Source organism: Heloderma suspectum, chromosome 10, assembly GCF_057233095.1.
Source record: "Heloderma suspectum isolate Gila_16-S chromosome 10, 16-S_ref, whole genome shotgun sequence".
Classification (NCBI taxonomy): domain Eukaryota; kingdom Metazoa; phylum Chordata; class Lepidosauria; order Squamata; family Helodermatidae; genus Heloderma; species Heloderma suspectum.
Genome location: NC_139467.1, coordinates 21,743,597 through 21,758,195, shown reverse-complemented (window position 1 = coordinate 21,758,195; position 14,599 = coordinate 21,743,597). Strand labels below are relative to the sequence as shown.

General features: G+C 46.1%; 2 protein-coding genes across 7 annotated transcripts in view; one reads left to right on the top strand and one right to left on the bottom strand.

Annotated features, from left to right (window-relative positions):
- The window catches only part of LOC146337950 (beta-1,4-galactosyltransferase 3-like), a 46,533-nt gene extending 41,943 nt beyond the window's left edge, over positions 1-4,590 (top strand). For 3 of the 4 annotated variants that reach the window (XM_084815489.1, XM_084815492.1, XM_084815490.1), the window contains one exon: positions 256-4,589. In XM_084815489.1, coding sequence (XP_084671615.1) covers positions 256-406 — 151 coding nt within the window. In that variant the 3' untranslated portion in view covers positions 407-4,589. Of the gene's footprint in view, positions 1-255 lie in introns of all 4 variants that reach the window. The other variant, XM_084815488.1, reaches the window with a different exon arrangement.
- Positions 4,591-8,486: 3,896 nt separating this feature from the next.
- DYRK1B (dual specificity tyrosine phosphorylation regulated kinase 1B) overlaps positions 8,487-14,599 on the bottom strand; it is a 32,585-nt gene continuing 26,472 nt past the window's right edge. For all 3 annotated transcript variants that reach the window (XM_084815485.1, XM_084815487.1, XM_084815486.1), the window contains 3 exons: positions 9,920-10,223; positions 9,613-9,719; positions 8,487-9,457 (listed from right to left, as the gene is read on the bottom strand). In XM_084815485.1, coding sequence (XP_084671611.1) covers positions 9,062-9,457; positions 9,613-9,719; positions 9,920-10,223 — 807 coding nt within the window. In that variant the 3' untranslated portion in view covers positions 8,487-9,061. The remainder of the gene's footprint in view (positions 9,458-9,612; positions 9,720-9,919; positions 10,224-14,599) is intronic.

The following is a 14,599-nucleotide window of genomic DNA, read 5'->3' as shown; positions in this document are numbered from 1 at the left end:
CATTTCTTCAGAGCACCCATTTTACCATTGTGAGTGACTTTTATCCTTTTGGGAAGGTACCGGCATGGATTTTTGCGACTGTGTACTTCTGTTGCTGAAAACATTAACCAAACCATACCATTCCATTAGAAATCTGTGTAAAAAGGAATGTATAAATTTCCCCTAACCTGCAAATGTGGGAAACTGTTCCAAGGGGGGTGGGGTGGAGAAGACTGAGTTCTTGCATCAACTCTTCCTTGTGAATTCCTCCTGCAGATTTAACTTGCTGGCCAAGACAAGGAGAACATGGAAGCAGGATGGTATGAACACATTGGAATATCAGCTGCTTTCCAAGGAACTCCACCCCCTCTACACAAACATCACAGTCTTCATTGGCACTGAGAAAGGAATGCACCGCTCCACGTGATGACTTGCTGCACAGTGACATGGGGACAGGAGCCCCACCCTGCCACTGCTCCTGGACTGAGGAGACCAAAGAATCCACAGAGGGATGTACAGCCCTGAGCAGTGTGGTTGTGTCATGTGGTGACTGCAGCATCCAGCAAGATGCTAGGAGTAAAACGTGTTCCAGGAACTGAATGGGGATTTTACACACACACTGTGGCATTTTTATCTCAAAGGCTGGGTGGGGTCTGACTTTCTGGGACCCGGCTTGTGGGATGCCTTTCATACCCTGGTTGGAGGAGTAGCACGTAGCTTGACCAGAGAAGCAGGACTGTCCTCTGCAGTCTGAACTTCCAGAGCTGCTGCACCATGGTTTGTCTTTCTTATTAAAGTGCAATTTATTTTAAAGCACGTGGCCAAGTGGCTGTTTCTCTTCTGGACTCAGAGCCCGGAAGGAAGCTTTGGGAGCCAGCTCTCCTGGATGAGCTGTGCTTTTTGCCAGGACAGGAGGTGGGACCTAGGTGGCCTGAAGGCAAGAGAGGCTGGCTGAGGCCAGCGCTGTTGTTTTGTTTCCAGAGCTGATTGGCAAGTCAACACATTAGTACTAGGATAGTTCTGCCTTGGCAGAAACCGAGTTGCGCTGGAGGAAATTGTGAGCCTGTATGTATACTATCTGCGGGCCCCAGGAAAATATGATAAAATGTCAGACCAGTTTGTGCTTCTCCCACCTTCCAAAGATACTTGCTCTGAGGACATCCCTTCATGTTCTGTTCATCTCTGTGCAGAAGAAGGGATTCCGACTGGATTTCCCCCCTTCTTGAGTAAATCTCAAAGTTGTCTGTCTTTGAACTATGGGGGCTCAGCTGGTTCTCGGAAAAAAGTAAATGTAAGGTGACCTTTCCATACCTGTATGCCTCTCCAGGAGCAGGTCCTGTCTGTTGTTCTGATCAGGCATCTAAGATGTCTGCATTCCCTGACCTAGGATTTGTAACAGCCACAAATGGGCAAGCACCAGTTAAAGCAGTTTGTAGAGTTCTCTGAATGAACTAAAAACAAACCAATTCCTAGCTCTTACCCTTTGGTTTTCAACTTAGAAATGTGTCTGTCAGCCTCAGAAGGCAGATGAGTAGGCCATTGTTTCTATCAGTCAGGGTTTCTATCAGTCAGGGACTAGATGAGGATTATTTTTCCATGCGTAGTTTTCCACCTGTTTCCAGCTGATGCTGTTCCATAGACATCTCCAACCCCCTAATCTTTAGCCTTTGATAAACAAATTCCTCTCAACAACTGAAGGGTTCCATCATGCAGCAGACTCTGATGCAGTTGTGCTTTTTTCAATAGTTAAAGTATTTTAAGTGTTTCTGTGGTTATCAGTACACAGAAAAAATGTACTAAAATGTGCAAGGCAGATGTGACAAGCAGTATCTCCTGAGCAATTTTAGCCGGAGCATCTCAAGAGCGCTGCTGGATCAGTCCAGCGTGCTGCTTCCAACAGTGGCCAACCAGATGCCCCTAGGAAGCCTACAAGCTTGGCATGAGGGCAATGTGGCATGTGGGACCTGGTCCAAGATGTAAGTGGCACTGAACCAACTGACTACAGAGGGATGTCTTTCATATTTTAGTTGAAGGAATGACATAGTATCTTGAGCAGATAAGCAGTTTGAACTCTGCATAATGCTTTCAAATCCAACATATATGTAAGTGGGAAATTGCCAAGGAAGTCCAAGACAGTTGCATTTGATTTCAAAAAGAAAACTTATAAGAAGAAAATGATGGGACTGGTTAAAGTGATGTTGAAAGGGAGAGTCAAGAGGGTCAAAACCTCCAAACTTTTTGGAGGGAGATTAAACACCCCAATTATAGAAGCTTGGCTAGACACAGATTAAAAAGGACTAAGAGGCTGCCAGTGTGATTAATGAGCAGAATCAAGGAAGCAATAAAATAAAGACTTCTTTCAGAAAACTGAACTCCTGCCTAAAGCTATGGGAAACCTAGACAGCATAGTAAGAAGCGGAGACATCACCTTGCCGACAAAGGTTCGTATAATCAAAGCTATGGTTTTCCCAGTAGCAATGTGTGGCTGTGAGAGCTGGACTAAGGAAGGCTGAGCGCCGAAGAATTGATGCCTTCGAACTGTGGTGCTGGAGAAGACTCTTACGAGTCCCCTGGACTGCAAGGAGGTCCAATCAGTCCATCTTAAAGGAAATCAACCCTGAGTGCTCATTGGAAGGACAGATACTGAAGCTGAAGCTCAAATATTTTGGCCACCTAATGCAAAAAGTCACTGGAAAAGACCCTGATGCTGGGAAAGACTGAAGGCAAAAGGAGAAGGGGACGGCAGAGGATGAGATGGCTAGATAGCATCACCGATGCAATGAATATGAACTTGAACTTGAGCACGCTCCGGGAGAGAGCGCAGGACAGGGAGGCCTGGCGTGCTGTGGTCACGAAGAGTCGGGCACGACTTAACGACTGAACAACAAAATGAGAAAAAAACACATTCTGGCACAACAGATGCAAGTTGATAACAAGGCAAATGGCAGCGGCGGCGGGGGCAGTCTAGCACAGGTAGGGGGAATGTGTGGTTCTCCAAATGTGGTTGAACCGCAACTCCTATCAGTCCTAGGCAGCATAGCTAATGGCAAGGGATGACAACTGAGTGAAAGCTGTGCTAAAGGAGGATAGGGAGACTGCAGAGAAACTCAGTTCTTCCTCTCTCTCTCCACTGAGGAAGACACTGGACAGATACCTATTCCAAGACAGACCTTTTTCAGGGAGGAGTCTTCAAGAACCGAGGCAAACAGTGGCACTGAGAAATAAAAGTTATAGTGCTTACTGGTTTTTAAATAAATCACCATCTGGATGAATCTACCTGAAAGTTCTTGATGTGTGAAACTGCTGGTTTTCTAACACAAATATATAACTTGTTCCTAAAATCAGTCTTCATGCCAGAGGATTGAAAAAGCCAGTGCAACACCAATTTTAAAAATGGGATCCAGGAAATTACAGGCTAGTTAGCTTAACACTTTTCTAAGTAAAATGGTGGAAAACATTATTAAAGATTTAACATACAGAAGGACAAGTCTTATTGTGGAAGACTTAGCATGACTTCTACAAAGGGAAGTCCAGCTTCATTAAAAGTTTTGAGTGTAAACAAACGTGGATGCGATATCCAGTAATATACCCTTGGATTTTCAAAAATCTTTTGATAAAACCCCTCTCCTGAGTAAACTTTAGCCATAGAATAAAAGGGTGGGGCCTCTGATTGGAAACTGGTTTAAGAGCAGCAAGCAGAAACTAGAAATAAATGGACAGTTGTCAGGGGAGAGAAGAGATCTCTACTGGGGTAGATGCTTTTTAACCTGTTCATAAATGAGCTGGAGATGGGGTAAACAGCGGGGTAGCTGGGCTTGCAGATAACAAATTGATCAAGATGGTTAAAATCTACATGAATGGTGGAGCTAGTCTCCCTAAACTGGCAAAAGAGGTTCAGTGTAAGTATACTTTGATTCATAGTGGGGCAAAAAAAAAAGCCTTCATATATACACTGCTAATTAACCTGGAGAAGCATCTTGGGGTTGTTGTGGAATTAAAATGTAGACCCAGAAGGTAGCATCTGTGAAAGATGAGTTCCATGGTGGGGATTATTAGGAAAGGAATTGAAAATAAAACTTGTCACTGGTAAAATACCTTGAATATACATTTATGGTGCTGCCACACTTGGGAAACCTGGAAAGCCGCTGCCAGTCAGCACTCTGAGCTAGATGGATCAATTGTCTGACTCAGTATAGGCAGCTGCTTATGTTCCTGTTCTGTTGTATGGTTCTGGTTGTCCTTCAAAAGGATACTGTAGAGCTAGGAATAATGCAGAAAATGGTAACTAAAATGGTATCTACATGGAAAACTAAGCATTTCTGGTGTTTTAGTTTAGAAAAAAGGCAACTAAAAAGCAGATACATGATTAATTAAGATTGATATTATGTATGGTGTAGAAAAACTGGCTAGTGATGGTTTTCTCCCAGTCATAATATCAAATTCAAGACCATCCAATGAAACTGATTGCCAACAGATTCAGGACTGGGAGATGAATGTACTGTACTACTTCACACAATGTGTAGTTAATGTATGTAAACTGCTGCTAGATGTGGCAATGGCTGTTTGCTTAGCTGGCTTTAAAAGATTAAACAAATTCATGGTGGATAAGGATATCAATGACTACTAGTCATGATAGCTATATGAACCATAGTGAGAAACGAGCGAGCCTCAAAGTTGCAAGTTAATCTCTTAGTATGAATCGGGCACTACGTGAATAGGCCATAGGAATACCACTAGATCATGTAACCCAACATCCTGCTTCCCAGTGACCAACCAGATGTCTATCAGTAAATCAATGAGGAGGGTGTATGGAGACGAATAGCCTTGCTTGCATGATCTGCCGGGGGGGGGGGGGGTGTCAGCAAAGTGGTACACATGGGCACCACTGCTCCAATGGGAAAAAAGGGGAGAACAGGTCTTTCTATTCTCAGTGGTAATATGCATAGTTAGGTTGCGGTTTGCCTTACCATGTTTACCTTCGATAGGAGAATGTGTGCAGGTCTGAGACTAGACCCTAGGCCATGTTATGTGTGGAAGCTATTTTCTAGGTTAAGGGTAACTTAGGCCTGGCAAAGGTTTAGAGACACAGGTGTGGTGTTTAGTATATGTAAAGTTCTAGATTTTCCCTGAACGACCTGACTGTAATTAAAGTATGAGGTCATTTTCCTGTCAGTCTCATACATAAATATTACTAATAATTCACAATCACTGATGTGAAGGTAACAGTTTGGCATGTGGCATTCTGTATTTCCATTGTGTATTATTAAACAAGTCTAATAGTCCCAAAGGGAAACACCAGGCTAACCCAATACTCAGCATAGTTGGCTAAATCAAACACATCCTGAGATACCTGGGATGTAGTCTACTTGTTGAATTAAAAATAAAGGGATTACAGTGGGCTAGACAAAAGTAATAATCTTCAATAGTACTAGGTATACAGTTTTAAAAAATCTTATTCTGTGCCCTTGGGGCCGGGGGAGAGAATCTGTGCATTTATATACTTGGTTATTTTCCACAACTTTTGTTATTGGTCATGGAGACTATGGGAGAGCGATGGGACTGCAGTCCCATTGCTTTGAGTTTGGGCTGAGGTTGAAAGTGTGGCTCCGCTCCAGCTGAAATAAGTCATGACTATCTTCGCAGTCACAGGACCTAGAAATGCAAAAGAAGCTGCCATGTCAGGGGTCCATACATTTTATCTGGGCTTGGTAACCCTGTTCCTAGGAGCTGGTTACACACCACTTTTGTTATCTGCTCTACAGAAGCAAAGTACAGGTGTCACTTTTGTACCCATTGCCCAGTGGAGTTTTATAGTGGAGAACTAGCAGGCAGCTGGCGTGTTTATACCAGCTCCTTCCCTTCAATCTTATTGCACTCCAGCCCAACTGCCATTTTGAATGAGCTATTCTCTGCCTCTCTCTATTGCCAAATATGCTTTTAAAAATGTTATCCCTGCTGTTTGCCAGAATTAAATTTCAGGTTGCTCCAGTGACAGTATTTGTGGATCTCTGTGCAGCATCCTTAAGACCCTACCTTGAGTAACACAGACCTATCTTTCCCCTTTTACGGCATCCTAGTTACTACACAGGCAAGCACATGCTTTTGGCCCCAATCCAACTAAAGTGAGTCATGACCAATTCTCTATGGGACAGGGTACTCAAAACTACCTTTAGTCCCATTGCTTCCAGTTAGACTTGAGGTTGAAAGCATGTGGCTTTGCTCCAGCTGAAATTAGTCATGACTATCTTTACAGGCACAGGACCTAGAAACTTCCTCCTTGGAGAGGGGAAAAAAGCTGGGATTCTAAGGAGGTATATTGAACCTAGTTCTAGAGGTTTTTCTTCTCTTGTGCACCTGCCCAGAGACTAGATAGTCTTGACTATAACATTTAACAGGAACTACTAGTCTCTATCAAGTATCTTTAAATACAGACAGAATGGCCATAACATACAGTGAAATCCAGTTATGGCTATTCCATGATAACGGCAACTACTACCTGAAACACATTCAAGTAGCTATCACAACTCAGTTATTCTTAGCAGTTCAGTCAGTTACTTAAAACACAGGAGACAGGGTGGAGGCGATAAAACTATTTGCTTTCATTTTAACTGTGTGAACTCACTCTGAAGGATATGGATGAATGACAGTGTGTGGAAATCTGAACCCTGTTGTGGAGGGAGGCAGGGAAGCAAGAACACAGATCTCTTCTAAACATTTATCACTTAAATGGGGGTCAATAACTAATGGAATACATTCCAAAGTTAAGCAATTAGCTGTAAAAGCCTGTTTGATTCAATTGTAACAAACTATTCCACTCAGAATTAAGGATAGGACCAGCATCCCAAATCTGCAGAGCTTGCAACTTTTGGTGGTACTTACATGCTGCTAGATGGCCATGGTTGAGGATTCTTTGTTCCAGCAGCAAATTCTTCTTTCCAGGAGCACCACTGAGTGCCCATTTAATTTCCCATCTGCTATTAAAGTTTGCCCTTAAGCATAGTCATAATTTTTTGTTAACCCACCTACAGCCATTGCTGTCTCTACAGCCCATGCTTCCTAACTGGCCACCAGTGCTACTCTGTCCCTACACTAGCCCAGGTAGCAAACTTCTCAATCCTCCTTTCTTTAGTAGCATCATTACATGCAAAGGCTGTGCATATTCCACTCTGAAGAATGACAAAAAAGCCTGCACTGAGAAGTTAAATTTTGTGTCCTGCAGAAATTATACAAGTGTGTTATGTTTTATACAACCTCTTCAGTGGGGCAAGGGGGGAGAGAAGGCAGCAAGGGGCACTAAGAGAGTTGCCCCCCTCCCACAATCACTGGAAATCCTATTGAGCCAGTGCCTGGTTCCAGAAATTTCACCAGGAATTGTCTGCACTTTCAAGCCTGTCTTTACAGCTAAGAGCACAAGATTTTTTTTAAAAAGCTGAAATTTTTAGAATACTGAATCCTATTATCAAATGCCATGCTATTGTAGAGTAGGCATAGGCCTAAGTGTACTTGCATGTATATATGACTGCAAGCACATCGCTAGTATATTCTGGAACAAATTTCTGGACTAAAAAAGGCTGTGTGCCACTGACACAAGCCACATCAAATCACTTAACATTTCCATCAAGTCATCACATTTTGTCTGACAGCAGCTGGGCCTGGGACCATGTGCTATGCTGCTAGAAAACAATGAACAGAACTAACATCTTGTTCCTGTACTATTGGCCAGCCTGTTCCAGAGCAACATGCTTACACTTGCCGTAGTGTTGGCTGTTTTGTTGTTAATTATTTCAAGTTGAAACACTCAGTAACTCCAGGCTTCTGTGCACCCCCCCCCCCCCGCTTTTTTCTGACAGGGCTCCTTCATGTTATAGGGCCCAGCTGAATCTCATCCTGCTGAAAGAAGACCAACCTGCCAGAACTGCTCAACAGGAAAAGGACATGGTTATGCTATAGTACTAACACAAGCACCTCTAACTCTTGCCAAATACTAGCCCCTTTACTCAGCTGCAGGCAAGGCAGCACCTAGCAAGTAACAAGCAGCAAGTGGAATGTGGAGACAAGTTCTCCAGGAACCCTTTGGCCTTGGTACTTTGTTTCTTGCCTGCCTAAGAAGTTCATTTTTAATGTTCATATGAAATCAACATAGTGGTGCATGTTTGTGTGTTAACCTTAAAGGCCAATCCCAAGTGACAAGGAACAGTGATACAGGTCACATCCTTCATTCTCTGCACAGCTTCCACACTTCCTACTCAAAGCAGAATCTCAAGGAAACAGCCAAAGCTCAGATGACTGAATCCTGTGCAAAGATGCATGAGCTCAAGTAAGGCAGAGTTAAAAGTTCATAGCCATGGTGCAGCTCAGGTACCACATTGCCACCTTCCTAAACTACTGTGGCATGTGTGGTCACACCCCAATGATGCCAGAGCGTAGACCTAGGCACCATTCCCCCTCAAGTACATATAACAAGAGGCAGTCTAAGATGGCTGCATATCAGTCAGCATAAACATTCGCTGGTTGGGGCAACCCTTTATTTCCAAGCAGGGGGAAGTTTTAGCAGCAATTCCCATGGGACCACACAGGCCACCAAGCCCATCAGTCCACATAGTGCACAGGAGTCTGTCCATCCAAGCACAGAATGTTGAAATCTCTCGCACCAGGGAAGGGAATGGCTGGCAGGCCACATGCCGCTGAGTGATTCAAGAGGGGCTTGTGGCCAGGAAGGACCACGTAAGTCAGAGAAAGCACTGACCCAAAGGGGGAAGGCGGCATCCGGGCTGCAGGGTGGTAGGATGCTGGCTCCACATCCTTCCCCCTGTCCTATTCCCCCCCTTCCCCCCCCCCCACGCTTACCACTTGCAGCAGGGTCTTGGGTAGCAAAAGGACCTGGCCTCTAGACTGGCCACAGCCAGGCAACCTGACCCATCCCACCACACGTCCTGGCCCACTCAGATTCTCACATATGGAGAAGTGCTCTGTGGGCACTGGTTCCCTGCCCTACAGTCAGTCCTGGCCCGTCCAGGCTCTGGTGCACCAAGGGAGTGCTCTCAACGGGCACTGGCTCCTAGCCTGCCGGGCCAGTCCATCATCAGGAGCTGGCAGCTGTGCCCTGGGGCACACAGACACCCATCAGTGCAGTCTCGTCAGTGTCTCGGTGCCCACGCCCGCGGAGAGGATAGTTGAGGCCAAGTCCCTCAGGGCGTGAGCCGCCAGCAGTCCTAGTCCGGAAGGCTGAGGCGCCCAAGTGCAAGGATGAGGAGCCCAGCCCAGTGGGATTGCAGTCCAGATGGCGAGGGCCCAGCGACACCTCCATGGCCTCTGGGAGTGGGGGAGACAGCGGCAGTGGAGGGCGCTGGTACGGAGGGTGCCCACTCGGGGGGAAACATGGCATGGCCTGGCTGGGTGTGGGCTTGTGAGGTAAGATGTGAGGAATACTCTCGCTGTCACCGCTGGCCCAGAGACGCATCTGCTGCTGAGGGGGCGCCTGCAACAACACAAAAGGAGAGAGTGGCAGTAGTAGTAGGAGGGGCACATCAGGGGGGAAAAAAAAGGACAGGGGAGACAGGCATGAGTACAAGGGCTGTGGTTATAGGAAGGACGTAGGGAGGCAAACTAGCCAGGGTCTGACACACAACGTACTTGGGGGCTCTGCATCTCGCAGTCTGCATGCACAGTGCCCATGCTGCCATAGTAACGATTGCTGTAACGGTAACCACGGTTGTCATTGGAAGAACCACTGGAACCACCTGTCAGAGAAAAGCAGTGTCAGAGAAGCGGAACGATGACCAAAATTACATTTGATATCTGGGGCAGTATCGAAGCTCCAAGCTGGATATGAAACGGTGAGATGCCCCTTCCTTTTGGGGGGAGAAAGAAGAGCATCTAATGCGTAATAAAGATGGTGGAGGAAGGAGCTGGTGGTGGAGAGTGGATGAGAGGGACATACCAGAACTGGACACAGAACTGGTGGTGCTGGTGGAGTGGCTGTGCTCCGTGCCCAGGCTGGGTGAGGTGCTGGCGCTTGTGTTGGTGCCCTCATCAGCAGTTTTCTTGAAGAAGTTGTGCTGCAGGGCATAGAAGGGGGTAATGCGGCTCCGGGGTTCATAGTCCAGCATGCGCAGCACCAAGTCCTTGAACTTCAGATAGTCAGACGGTGAATGGCCCTGCTCTCCTGCACGGCGCCCACCGGGGCCCCCACTCTCTACCCCCAACACCTCGTGCAGCCGCCGCGTCCCTGGAACCTTGTAGTCCTGGAAGACACCAAACAGCAGTAAAATTAGCTGGACTTGGCTTACAACACATGTTTATGCTAAAGTACTCAACATTATCAGTGGCAACATTATCAGTGGTGATAAGGAGGAAGGAGTGTTCAGAGAATGGCTCCATTTTGCCTTTGAAAAATGGAAACAATATATTTAAGTAGTTCCATCAGAAAAGGCAAGTTGAGTGGTCATCTGTGCGTTCAGACATATGGGGCCTGTGCTGATCCTCATTCGGGAATCTTCCAAGCTGAGGAACGTTTTCAGTGGGAACCCTTCCCCCACCGTTTACTGTGCATGACCAGCAGGTTCCTGCCTGTTCTCTCAGTTCCTTGAGACCACCTAGAGCAGCCTCGGTCCTGAGGAAAAAGTCACACCTCAGTACCAACATCGAAATTGACACTGACACCGAAATGGGACGATGGGTGGGTTGTGTGAATGAATGCACAGATGACCACTTGAAGAACTACAGTTACAGATAAGTAACCTCCCTTTCTTCTTCATGGTCTCTGTGCATCACACATACGGGCAATTAACAAGTTCACTTACCAGAGGTGGGTAGGTGTCTCATGCCAAGATTGAAGACAGCACTGCTCACCCAAAAGCACAATCTGAACGTGCTTTGACATCCAACTTGTAATGTTTTACGAACATTGAGGGTTTCAAACACATTGCCGCTTAACCTAAGTCCGACAATGGAACACCCCTGCCAAAGGCTGTAGATGTAGCAACCCCTCATGTGGAATGAGCTTGTATGCCAGATGGTTACTCTAAACCCGCCAGCTCATAGGCTAAGCCAATTGTTTCAACAATCCATGAGGCTAGCCTTTGGGATGATACAGGACAACTTTTCTTAGAGTCCCTGTAAGAGATAAAAAGGCGTGTTTTGCGGAAGGAGGCCATTCTCAATCTATAAAAGACCAATGACCTTTTTACATCCAGGACATGCAGCTTCCTCTCCACTTCAGATCATAGTTGTGGGGAAAAAGTTGGCAGTGAAACAGACAGATTGACATGGAAATCTGAGACCACCTTTGGTAAAAGTCAATGTCTGGCCTCAGGTCAACCTTACCCTTGTGGAAAATCAAATAAGAATGATCCACCCCCAAGCACAAATTTCACTTACATGTCTAGAGGAAGTGATAGCAACTAGAAAGGCAACCTTCCAAAACAACTGCTGTAGCCATAGGCTCGAAGGGTTTTGAGAGGAGAGCATGCAAAACAATGGAAAGGCTCAATTGAGGCACTAGATACCTTACTGGAGGTGCTAGGTTCTTTAACCCACACAAAAACTGTCTGGTAGTGGGGTGTCTAAAGGTTGAAAACCCTTGCATTTGCCCTCTATAAGATGAGAGAGCCACTAAATAAACTCTTATCGACAAAAGCTTCAATCCTTTTTGGACCAAGTGGTGAAGAAACAAAATAACATTTTCAATCGATCCCATAAACGGATCAAAACCATGAAGTTCAGCAAACTTTGTGAAAGAAACCCATTTAGATAAATACGACCAGTGTATGGCAGGTTTTCTAACTGTGTCTAAAACAGCCTGAACCTCTAAAGGAAACTAAACAGGGCCGCTCACTGTCTGATTCTCCAGGCCATGAGCTTCAGCATATTGAGGTCGGCATGTCAGATCCTGCCCCAATCCCAAAAAATGAGATCTGGAGTCTGTGGGAGATGGAGAAATTGTCTGTTGGACAGGTGAAGTAGAACCGTGAACCACGGCTGCCTTAGCCACCAAGGGATGATTAAGATGCAACCTGTCCTGTCCTTTGTTAGTTCCTGAAGAATCTTCGAGAGAAGTGGGAATGGAGGGAAGAGATAAAATAGTTCTCCCATCCATCTGAGTTGGAAAGCATCCCTCAATGATGACCAGCTGATCCCCAATTTTGTGCAGAACCTCTTGCAAATTGCATGTGATGGGGCTGTGAACAGATCTGTTGCTGGATGACCCCATTTCTGAAAAAGATGACATGGAATGATCAGGGACATTTGCCACTCATGAGAGGATAGGTATGACTGGCTCAGGGACTCCGCTAAGACATTATCCTGTCCTACAATGTGAAAGGCGCTCAAGAAAATGTTTTGCTGAATTGCCCAATTGAACACCTTCACTGTTAGATCCATGAGCTCAGAGGAGTGTGTGCCTCCTTGCTTCCTGATGTGCCATAGCACAACGGTATTGTAAGTGAGGATCTGAACATGTCTGCCTCGTAGGTAATTCTGGAAAGCACGCATCACTTTCCAGACCGCGAGGAATTCCACAAAGTTGATGTGATAATGCTTCTCTTTTGGAGACCAGGTACCTTGGATTTGGAGTGTGCCCCCCATCCCACAGTGTGCCCCCCTCATCCCAACAAGAAAGCGTCTGTTGTTAATATAGGAGGAGGATGAACAAAAGGAAGTCCCTGACACAGGGTGTCTGGCTGCATCCACCACAAGAGAGAATCGGCTATTCTGCCTGGAATCGCTAAATGGCAGCATTGCACAGTGGTGGTGGAGTTGAAATTGTGGAGTAACCAATTCTGCAACAGTCGCATCAACTGTGACCAAATGTGCCCCAGGAGCGTTTGGGTGATATGAGCGGTGACTTGTTGACGAAAGTGCAGGGTAGTGGCTAAAGAAAGTAACTTCTCTTGTTGCTGTTGAGGGAGATATGTGCATGCAACAGTCGAATCCAGCAGTGCCCCTATAAATTGGATCCTTCTGAATTGGTCGAAAGGTTGACTTTTCTTCATTGACATATAGGCCCAACACTCCCAAAAGGTTCAGAACGATCTCCAAGGCATGATGCAGGGAGTCTTTGGAATCTGAGACAAGGAGCCAGTTGTCCAGATAAGGGTAGACTTTGATGCCCTGAAGGTGAAGGTACACACAAACAACCGCCATGCACTTTGTAAAGACTCTTGGAGCCATCGCTAGACCAAAAGGCAGTACCCTGCCCGGGACCTTGAAACCAATGACGAACTGTATATACTTCTGGTGGGAGTCTGTGATTGCTATGTAAAGTATGCTATGACATTGTTCAAGTTCCGTAAATCCAGAATTGGACAGAGTCCCCTGTCCTATTTCAGGACCATAAAATACCAAGAAAAGAAACCATTCTCTGGTTGGTATGGTAGCACTCCTTGAATTGTGCCTTTTTGGAGCAGAGTGGTTGTCTCCAAAAGCAAGACTTCTGATGGGGGCATCACTCGAACAGTGCCCAACAGGGGGAAGGTATGGAATTCTGTTTTGTAATCCTGGCTGATTATACATAACATCCAATTGTCTGTTGTCACTGCCTTCCAGATGGAAAGGAACCAAACAAGGATGGAATGGAAAAGGTCTGACTGGGAAGGCTGTATACGGTGGGTACCAGAAAGCCAAAGCTTCCATTTAGAAGGAGGGTGGTTCCTACCACGTCCCTGACAATATTTAGAAGAGGGAATTTGCTTCCACTGCAGTTGTGTAGGTTGGTATCATGGATAGCGATCAAATGATTGCTTGGTGGGATATGGGTGTTGAGGACGGAACCATTTGCATTGTTGCTGCTGCAACCCGAGACCCATCTTTCTGGCAGTTGTTTTCACTGTTTCTATGGAGTCCATTTGTTCATCTGTTCTGGCACTGAACAGTCCCTCTCTGTCAAAAGGTAGGTCTTCTATCCTCGAGTGGGTTTCAGGAGTCAGGCCAGCAGATCACAGCCAGGCATGCCTCTGGAGAGCGGTAGCACCGACCATGGGCTTTACGCTGCAATCAGCTTTGTGGCGGGAGCTATTAATCTGCAGTCTAAAAAGTTTGATGGCTTCGACATGGAAAATTCTAGTCGGGACTTTTTGACTGTTCAGAAAATATGCACATGGTGAGTCCATTTTTCCCCCCAAAGTAAAAGTTAGTAATGAGCCATCATGGCCTGATAATTGGCAACACACAACCCAAGAGCGGCTGATGAGAGAACTCAGAGAACAGGTGGGAACCTGCTGGACATGCACAGTGGACAGTGCGGGAAGGGTTCCCCCCGAAAACGCTCTTCAGCTTGGAAGATTCCTGAACGAGGCTCAGTGCAGGCGCGGAGCCCATGTGTGTGATGGACAGAGACCACAAAGAACTGTATGTCCTTGTCTGCTCTGAGCAAAGCGGCCTAACATGGGCCTCAAAGCAAAGCCACAGAACAGTTGGACTGCTACTCCCTAGCTCAATGCCTTTTCAGTTTTAGGTATCTCCCACTGTCTTTTGCAGGCAGAAACACTGAGGAAGGGCGAAAGAAGGCCAGCATGTGTGAAGGGGCAGGGCACTCACAGAGGAACACTAATAAGTAACTTTCCCTTCATCTTTCTCTTCCCGCCTCTGGAAAAAGCCCGCTCAGCGACAGTCCTCTGAGGGG